This window comes from Eschscholzia californica, unplaced genomic scaffold (assembly GCF_041429995.1).
Source record: "Eschscholzia californica isolate CP2 unplaced genomic scaffold, dmEscCali1.0.p SCAF_5, whole genome shotgun sequence".
In the NCBI taxonomy this organism is placed as follows: domain Eukaryota; kingdom Viridiplantae; phylum Streptophyta; class Magnoliopsida; order Ranunculales; family Papaveraceae; genus Eschscholzia; species Eschscholzia californica.
The window spans coordinates 11,272,246-11,282,592 of record NW_028238472.1 but is presented as its reverse complement, the minus strand read 5'-3'; the positions used below and the strand labels follow the sequence as shown (position 1 = coordinate 11,282,592).

The 10,347-nt window shown below is 36.3% G+C and overlaps 1 protein-coding gene across 2 annotated transcripts; it reads left to right on the top strand.

The window, feature by feature from the left end:
* Positions 1-4,608: 4,608 nt before the first annotated feature.
* On the top strand, positions 4,609-9,506 carry LOC147537038 (sulfite exporter TauE/SafE family protein 3-like). 2 transcript variants are annotated; one of them, XM_086640167.1, is made up of 13 exons: positions 4,609-5,118; positions 5,402-5,561; positions 6,009-6,209; positions 6,480-6,544; positions 6,640-6,667; positions 7,196-7,287; positions 7,371-7,457; positions 7,561-7,611; positions 7,695-7,916; positions 8,087-8,180; positions 8,552-8,692; positions 8,820-8,904; positions 9,022-9,506. In XM_086640167.1, coding segments are annotated over exons 1-13 (1,458 nt in total). In that variant the 5' UTR covers positions 4,609-4,887; the 3' UTR covers positions 9,023-9,506. The 2 variants fall into 2 exon arrangements, with proteins under 2 accessions (XP_086496293.1, XP_086496294.1); XM_086640168.1 differs by lacking the exon at positions 9,022-9,506 and having other exon boundaries at positions 4,667-5,118; positions 8,820-8,905.
* Positions 9,507-10,347: the final 841 nt, after the last annotated feature.

The window sequence follows — 10,347 nt, the reverse complement described above, 5'->3', positions numbered from 1 at the left end:
TTGGATAGAGAGGTGACGTGGAGAGAGATGAGTGGTGGAGAGGGAAGTGAGGTGGAATTTAGGTTTTTGTTTTTAATTTTATTTTGAAAATATATTAATGGGAAGGGTAGTTATGACATTTCCATGAAAATAGGGGGTCATATTTGAATTTACAGAAATTTGGAGGTTATAAAGGAAGCTGGTCAAAAAGTAGGGGGCCATATAGAAATTAACTCAACTTTTTTTTTTTTATTGAAAGTGTTTTTGTGGTAACTTGCCAAACTTGTTGATGATTGGAGGAGGTGAAGAGACGGGATGTGGCGATAAGTTATCAGAAGTAAGTAATTCATGCGTGGGCTTATCATCTTCAATTAATGTATGCATCTCAGCACCTGCCCTGGATGACTGTCCACATCAGTAATACCTACCTCTTGGATTTGAGAATTCTATTTCCTTTTACAAAAATGTAATCAGATCTACCAGACCATTTTTTTAAATGATCAATCAATGTTTTCTAGCTTTCAACACTGCCAGAGTATTTTATAATTTAGTTTGCAGTAACTTGCAAATAAACGAAAAAAAGTTTCCAATGTTATGCAAATAAGGTGAAAAAGATTCGCAAATGTTTGTAAGAGTTTGCAACAACTTACAAAAAAGTTGCAGCAGTTCGTAACAAGTTGCAACATCATCAGTTGCACATATGATAACCACGTCTTAGAATTACTTATATATATATATATATATATATATATATATATATATATTTGTAGCCTCTCTCAACTGATTCGACGATAGAAACCAAAAAACTAAGTCATGCTCCTCTCTCAACTATTGTCGAACTTTTCAGAATAACGAGAATTTATTTTCTTAGGGTTAGGATAAATTTCATCCTAACATATTTGCATTATTATCATTGAAGAATGAGTCACAGTAAAGAAATGATCTTAAAAGAGTACTTTGAAAAGTTCCGTGGTGCGGTTGGTGCCACAAAAACTAAAAGAACAAACTTATCATTTTAACAAAATATACTGGGAATTCCAAATCCATGTGATCGCATAAGAAAATTACGATTACGATCCTTGTAGTTTTATAAATTATTTTACTGTTTAGATTGTCCCCGGCTATGACTAGGTAGAGGTCAATTTTGTTAGTATATGAGTTGATTCTAAGTGAAATAGTACCACAAACGCCAATCTAGCGGTGATAGAATGACCGACAACAATTCTGGGCCAATCCCCGCCAAGGTATGTGGCGGGCTAGGATTTAGAGAGAAAAAATACTCTACTTTTTCTCTCTAAATCTGAGCTCGTCACATACACCGTCCGGGATTGACTGAGATTGTGGCCAGACATTCTCCATTTCCCAATCCACTTACTTCTCTACGTTTCGCATTCATATTCTCATCAAGAATCATTTTCTTCTTAGAAATGAAACTCCTAACTTATTTGTGCATATTAATGTAACTTATTTGTTGATTGCATTGAGTGGTCTTTCCTGGAAGAGATAATGTCCCATCTCGGCTTTAATGACCATTGGATCAAGCTTATTCATACTTTCATTTCCACCTCTTCCATGGTTGTCTTGGTCAATGGTCGGTCAGGCCCCACCTTTAATGTCACCAGAGGCGTTCGGCAGGGGGATCCCCTCTCCCCCTTTTTATTCACCTTAGCTATGGAAGGGCTCAGCAGACTGCTCGAATCCAATCAAAGTTCTAACCACTTCATTAGATTAACTGTCCCCAACTCTAACATCAACATCAAACATCTGTTCTTCACTGACGACTGTATCATCTTCGGTCAGATCTCTCTTGACAACATTAGCAACCAGAAGCAGATCCTCACCACTTTCAGTGAGGCTTTGGGGCAGATGATCAACGACACCAAATCTACCATCTTCTTTTCTAAGAAAACCCACCCCAAATTCAAAAGAACGATCATCCGGAATCTGAAGGTTCACCAGTCCTCCTCGCTTTGATAAATATCTTGGCACACACCTCTTCGTCGGTGCCAACAAAAAACAAGCGTTCTCCCCCTCCTTGTCCAAATCCAGAACAAACTCTCTAAGTGGCAAACTAATCTACTATCCCAAGCTGGCCGCTCCATGTTATTTCAACAATTGCAGCGGTCGTTCCCTGATACCAAATGGAATGTTTTGCCATTCCTAAAGGCATAAGTAATCGCATTGAGACCATCCAACGGCCTTTCTGGTGAGAAAAATCAAAATTCATCCACACCATCAACTGGTCAGCCATTTGTCGTCCTCGTAAATTCGGAGGCTTGGGATTCAGACTATCCACTCTAGATAAGAAGCTTTTCTCAGTAAACTGGTTTGACGTATTCTTAAAAACACGGAATCTCCTTGGGCCAAAATCCTTGAAGCCAAATATTTCCCCAAGGAGAACAAACCCCAAACGGCCAAACCAAATCACTCCTGGCTGTGGAAATCTTTAGCTAAACGTTTTGAAAAGGTTAACAGTCTTATTTTCAGGGACGCTAACAAAGGTACTAAAATCAACATCTGACATGAGTATTGGATTCCGAATCACAAACCGCCCATCGCCAATGACAAAAACTACCCCTGAATATGGTGGCTCAATTAATCACTAATAACAAATGGAATATGAATTTGATTACGCAATACTTTAATACAGATATATGCAGGGCTATTCTCAGTATCAATCTGCAGGCACAACATGAAGACTCAATGAAGTAGTCACTAACCAAATCAGGTAACTTCACTACCAAATCTATGTATTACTACTTGAGAACCAATCGCTATGAGTACGAAACAGTGGAATCTTATTTTATTTGGACAATACCTACGATCCCGAGAATCAAACTATTTCTCTGGAAATGTTGTACGAATAGATTACCTGTTCGAGACAAAATCGACAAATTCATTGGTAACCTTTACAATTGTGTTTATTGCGATAACAATGAAACCATTACTCATACTTTAATTAACTGTTGTCACGCTCGCCCTATCTGGTTTCACTTCAATATTATCACAGAGAACATCAACAACCTTCGAGACTGGATCCTTCAATGGAAAGACTTGGAAACAGACAAGGTAACTCTCTATGCCAAAATCCTATGGTTCATTTGGAAAGTTAGGTGCGATAAATGTTTTCCTCGATAGAACAATCTCCTATGCAGGTTATTACTAAGATTCAAGGCTCCATCATTAGCTCAACATCCAATAAATCAAGAAAGTCAACAACATCTCGACCCAGTGGACCCCTCCTGAAACGCCTTTCCTCAAAATTAATGTGGACGACCTCCTTCTCCTCCCTCTCAGACCTAGCCGGTTTCGGATGTATTAATCACGATGAGAAAGCAGACTTTATAGCACCTTGGCCGACACTATTAGGGGTCAAACTGCTAAAGAATGTGAATGTCAAGTCATACTACATGCCATGCAATGGGCTGCAGATTTACGTATCACTCACATCCATATTGAAAGCGACAACCAAAATCTCATTCACTTCCTCCACAACAATAGCACGTCGATGGACTGACAATCATAGCAGCATATGAACAAGATCAGTCTCCTCAAAAACCACTTCGATGACATTAAATTGACGCAGCGGAAAACTAATAAAAGAGTCTTAGATCTTCGTCTAAAGACTATAGAACCGAAATTGATAACAAGAATACTAAAATACTGAATTTTATTGATTGAATGAATGACTGAAACAACTTCTAAGCCCTCTTTATATAGACCTAGGGTTTCCTAATCTTGGTCAAACTCCAATAGCAACTCCTAATAAAATAAAATACTAGAATAGTAGTAATCCTAAACTGATAACAATTCCAAAAATAGAAAAAAACTAGTAAAAGTTCGTTTTGAGGCCCTAAACGATGGAATTTGCCCCTCAAAGTGGGTCCGTTGTGGCAAAGCCACAACGAATGACCGGAACGCTATTTCGCACCATCCCTCAAAATTTCGTCCAATTCCGACACCCGTAGCTTCGGTTTTGGCCGTTTTAGTCTGTCACTTTTGAATTTAGCCGCTTCTATTTCATCCATGTATTTCTCGGCCAATTCCTCTACATCATAAATTCTCACACACTCCTCGGAACCACAATCAGCTTGCAGACAAACTGGCGAATGGGGCAAGAAAACCCTCTATAGGAGCTCGTGGCACTCCGTTCGAGAACTTCCCGTCGATATTGGTCCTTAGTTTATGTTTTTTTCTCTTTGTTTCAACAAAAAAAAGAGTAACTTATTTGTTCATATTAAAGTACCAAACACCATCTCATGCTATTTCCATACATCCAAAAGAAAAAAGAGTTGTTATTGGATTAAGCAAAATGTCATTACAACCATTCTTTTAACCTCGGTATGATGCAACACAAGAAGATAAATACACGAAATAAACTATCTCAACACGTAAACTTAATTTTAGATTTAATATTTGGTAGTCTCAAAAGTTTAAGACAATCCAACTGCTTTAATTCAACAACACAAATCTGAACACATAGATTTATTGTTTTGTTTGTATGTTAATATTTTGACTTATAATAAAGAGATTCATTATGAATCTATACATTATGGCCAAGCATTTAACACATGGAATTTCACCAATACTTATGTCTATTAACAAGTGATGACATGAGGGTATTATAGTAATCTTGATATCTAAATAATGCAAAAGACATAAAAAATAGGAATCTCCTTTATTATATAAGTTCACCCAAGAACATTCTTCTTTAATAATCCAAAGATCAGAACCTTGTAATTCTTCAACTGGTTCATGAATTTTTGGAATATTCAGACCAACCCTTTTCAAATTTCCCATCAAGAACCAAACCCATATCTCCAAAATCATCAATTAAGAAATTTAAGAGTAAATAGTTGACTTTGAGGATTTTTGAATCAATAGTTCATTTCTTGGTGAAATTAATTAATGGCTGAAATCAGATGGAAATGTGGAGGATTTTGCTCTACCAAAGTGTTTGTATTTGTTATTCTTGTTCTTCTTCTAGGTTGTGTGTTGGTTTCAGGGGAAAGAAGTTTGAAAAATGAAGCTTCAAGTAAAATTGAGATTAAAGAAGTTGAATCTACTAATAATTACTTAATGAAAGTAATCAATTTCTTATGGAAAGCTGATGGATCTGGTTATCAACATGTTTGGCCTGTGAGTTTAGTTGTCACATATAATTTACTTCAATTAAGAGTATTTCAAAACAACTCTTATAAAAGAAACAATTATAATATTCCTAAGCTCTATTGATCGATATCTGTTAGATGCTAGGCCGACGGGCTGAGTTGGCCCATTCTGGCGGCCTAGCTCAGCCGGTTGATCCGGTGTCATCGGACTAGTTGGACAGAGTGTCACTATTGCAAAGAAAATAAGAATATTGGTTATTACTTGTATATTTTTCAGTTATTTATGAGAAAAAGATGTTGTTTTTGTGCAGCCATTGAAATTTGGGTGGGAAATAATAGTAGGTTCATTTGTTGGATTCTGTGGAGCTGCATTTGGAAGTGTTGGAGGAGTTGGTGGTGGTGGGATTTTTGTTCCCATGCTTACTCTTATTATTGGGTTTGATGCCAAATCCTCAGCTGCAATATCTAAATGTAAGACATAATTTTAGTACTTCATATCTTTATTATTTGAGTAAATATGTCATAGGATTAGTTTATTCTTATCCAACTGATTTCGAGTTTATGGTCATATTCGTTTACTTTACCGAGTAAAAGAAGAAAACACACATTAAGCTCAAACGATCGCTATAACTAGAAGGGAGTTTTGAAGATATCGCAAACTGATACAAAATAATTTTGAGTTAGAAGATTTATTTACGTACAATTTGGATGGTGAGAAATAATCTGACAAACAAAATACTTTAAAATCTGATTATAGCCAATTCAGACCATGAGTCAGATTTTAGATCTGACGTAGACGTAGTCTGACACAATCATTTGTAGGATTTTTGGCTTATCAGTGACCCCCTTTTGGAAAAATCACTAAAATTGACTATTGCATAAACTAGATGTGGTCATATATTGTGATTGTTTGGGCAGGTATGATAATGGGAGCAGCTGGTTCAACAGTCTATTACAACCTTAAATTAAGACATCCAACCCTAGAGATGCCTGTTATTGATTACAATTTGGCATTGCTTGTCCAACCAATGCTCATGCTTGGTGTCAGTATTGGGGTTGCTTTCAATGTCATTTTTGCTGACTGGATGGTTACTGTTCTCCTAATCATCCTTTTTATTGGTAAGACTCCATTATTTCATATAATACTCTGTATTATGTTTCCAATGTCTTGACACTCTATGTGGGTCTCGTATTGGGGCAGTCCGGGGACATTTGGACTGGACGTAATTTGTGTTGGATTTGAACAACACAGAGTAAGCCTAGTCTGAGTGCCTTCGGACTGCCCCAATCTGTGGGGCGCAAAGGGAGAGGGATGCCCAAGAACAAAATGAGGGGAATCTATGGTTACGTAGTTTAGAACTGCTTGATTACTTTTGTCCTGTTTTTTAGGCACATCGACGAAGGCATTCTTCAAAGGTGTAGAAACATGGAAAAAGGAAACCATATTGAAGAAGGTAACCCATTCTTCGATTTTATTATGTGATAGAGTTGTTCTTATTGTGTGGACTCCTCCAAGTTCTGAATATGACTTCCGGCTGCCTAATTTCAGGAGGCAGTCAAGCCCTTGGACTCAAATGGTGAGTTTGGGAATCTCTTTTCTTTCTAATGCTGAGATGGTAAAAACTATTTTGCTTACTTAGAATTTAATGAGCAAAAAAAATACTAAATAGCCTGAATTAATACACGAAAAAACCAAATATGAGTTCGTCTTGTTCATCCTTTCAGCTCAACCATTAAACACTAGCCAAACCAGTTTGGTCTGGGTGTCGCTTAAATGTTATTATTTGACATGCAGAGAGTTGGACAAATTTACCTAATAACATTTCGATGGTTCGACTATACTTTTACTAACGAGGAACAAAAGTTTCATGTTGAAAGCAGTTAATCCTACACCTAGACCTAGTTTACATCGTAAAACCTTGTCTTATATTGACTAGGCTTTTTGGGTGGGAATAGGATTGGCGGCTTGGCGACTAAATTAGTCAGTCAAATGCAGAACCCTGACTGCCTGAGGTGGTGGTCTAGGGCAGACCCATGACAAGAACTTTTTTGTTATACTGAGACGGGTATTAACATCATTAACCATCTTACCATGCGTACCGAAGGTGGCGGTGGTAGTGAAGAAGTGGAATACACAGCATTACCAAGTGAACCAAGCAAAGGCATTCCAAAGGATAACTCTAATGGAGAAGCAGAGGTCTGTGTGAATATTCTGCAAACATCCTTCATCTGATATTTTCAGGCGAAGATGACTAACTTGTTCATTAGTAACATATGCAGGTCCCTATTCTTGAGAATGTTGAATGGAAAGAACTTGGCCTTCTTGTTTTTGTCTGGTTTGCCTTCCTTGGTCTTCAGATTGCTAAGGTTCGTTCGCTCTTCTTAATCTATTGTTTCTTCCTATGATATATATATATATAATCGTTACGTTCTCTTATCTAATTGATAATTTTACCGAATCGGGATGCAGAATTATACAGCAACTTGTTCCACAGAGTACTGGGTTTTGAATTTAATGCAGGTAATGAATGATTCATGTGACTTTTGTGTTTAGGAAAATACATGACAAAATAACAAAAAACGTTTTTTTTTCGTTGTTTACAGATTCCTGTTTCAGTGGGAGTTACTTTGTATGAAGCAATTGGATTGTACAGAGGAACAAAAAAGATAGCTTCAAAGGGAGAAGATGGGACAAACCTAAAAGTGCATCAATTGATTATGTATTGTGTTTTTGGGATAATGGGTGGTCTGGTTGGTGGTTTATTAGGTCTTGGTGGAGGTTTTATTTTAGGTCCTCTTTTCTTGGAGCTTGGCATCCCTCCTCAGGTTCATATACTTTTTCCTTCTCTTTACTTTACATTTTGAAATTGTTTTCATGTACTTTCATGTGTTTTTCTTGATGATTTTGAAGTTTAGTTAATCTTTATATTGTTGTTTTATATTTTCGAACATAGTATTTTTTTGGCTCTCGTTTGATTTTCCAAATTTTCATGTAGGTCTCAAGTGCTACAGCCACTTTTGCCATGACATTTTCCTCGTCGATGTCAGTTGTAGAATATTACCTACTAAACCGTTTCCCAGTTCCCTATGGTGAGTTACTTCATATTTCCGCTTCTTGTTTTACTTGGTCTTTCTTTTTTTTTCTATTACAAGCATAGTTAACTGACCTAGCTCGCAAGCACACACCCCACTCCAATCATAGTGAAATTTCCTTTATTAGAAAGGTAATATAATATCTGTGTCTCGAACCTGAGACCTAGAGGATGAAAACCAACTTGTAACTACTCCAACCAAAGGTTGCTGACTGGTCCTAAAATTTAAATGTAGGGGTTTTAGAAGCTGCACGGGCGAGAAATATAATTGACGCCCACTTTGCCTTAGACATAAAAGTCTTCAAAGCACCATCTAACTAAACCTAAATATGAGTTTATTTCTTTACATGTTTCCAATTTCTTTTGCAGCGTTCTACTTTGTAGTCGTATCGACAATAGCAGCATTTATTGGGCAACATGTAGTAAGAAAGTTGATTATTATTTTAGGAAGAGCATCTATTATTATTTTCATTCTGGCTTTCACAATATTTGTGAGCGCAATTTCACTAGGTAAGAATCATTCAAATAAACTCCTTGTTTTGCAAATAATTTGAAATTATTAACTCGGACTATCTCTATTTTTAGTTCCCTATAAATTGAATTTTAGAGTATTAAAATCCTTAATATGTCACGGTAGGTGGAGTTGGAATAGCAAACATGATCGTAAAGATTGAGCACCACGATTACATGGGATTCGATAATTTGTGCAAATATGATGCTTAGTATGTATTCCTTTTATCTTAATTAGTCTTCCATTAACATTTTTTTCATGAAGTAGGTGGCTCGATCGGGCATATTTTCCATTATCTAACTCGTATCTCATTCGAATGTTTCAACAGATGCATCTCAGTCGCTTCTACTGGCCGGAACGTCTACCAAGAAGTCTGCAAGTTTCAAATTCACAACCTCAAAGTTGTGAAGCTAAGATAATAGATTATTTTACCACTTCCCAATTTGTTTTATTTTATTTTATTTTTATTTCTTTTCGCCTCATTCATGTTGTTAGTTCCTAAATGCCACACGCTTTCTTCTACCCGTCTATAAATCAAGAAACCTTTTCTAGTGTCAGTCTTTTGCCCGTTCCAACCATTTTGGAAGGACACAGCAAGCAACTCTGTAAGTCAGAAGAATAATTCATAGATTTTTTGGTGTCTTCCTCTTGTAAAAGTTTTGTAATTTGTTATATGAACGTCTTGTAACTTGAGTTCTCTGCTAAAATTCTTCTTCTGCTTTCATAATGGGAGTCGGTTATCTTGGCCGGAATCATGTTATAACTTTTTGTACGATAATTTGGATGGTACCTAGCTTTATTTCGAGGTTAAAACCAGAAATGTACTAACATGATGCACGAGCTAATATTTTAGGAAATAAATATGAGATTTGGCGTAACGAAAACAAGGCAAAGGATACTTTTCTAATAGCCCAAATTTCATATCGACAAGTACAACATACTATTTCAACTTATTCATATATAACAAACTCTACATACGTAGGAATCACATAAATGTCTGTAAGAGCTAACTGTTTGCAGCAACATATGTATGTACGCTTTCTAAACGATGTTAGGGTCCTGTTGGTTGGTAGCATGTGATCTCTTTTGCATCAAAATATGTTGGTTGGTAGCATGTTATCTCATTTGATTCTTTACATTTCTATACTTTTACGTTTCAAATTGTGCCTTCCTGACCAAAATTGTAGTGTTTAAGATTATCTGAGTCTCACGAAACGCTACCATTCAAACCAGGTCTCTCCATTAGAGAGACATACCTGCTACGACCCAACCAAAGTGAGATTCGCTTTCTAAAGTTTACGGTTGAAAGCTGTTTGTTTGATGTAAATTATGTATTCTCGTCCGAATTCTTCACAAAACTTCCATATTTACAAATTATTGGATAGGGACAAATGCTTAGGGTTCCAACTACTCTACATATAGATTTTGAGATGAATCTCTAATTTAAAGGCTTTATGCAAATAATACAGTATAATTTTTCAATAAGACCCAATTAGTTATCATGTGAATTACCTAGTTTGCTTCTTTTAAGTTAAATTGATTCGGAAAGTAAGTTAATTTGATTCGGAACGTTCTATCTTTCTCTTCTAAAGGTTTTTCTATTGGTAAGTTAATTTAATTCGGAAATTTTAATATATCTGTTTATTTCTCTCTT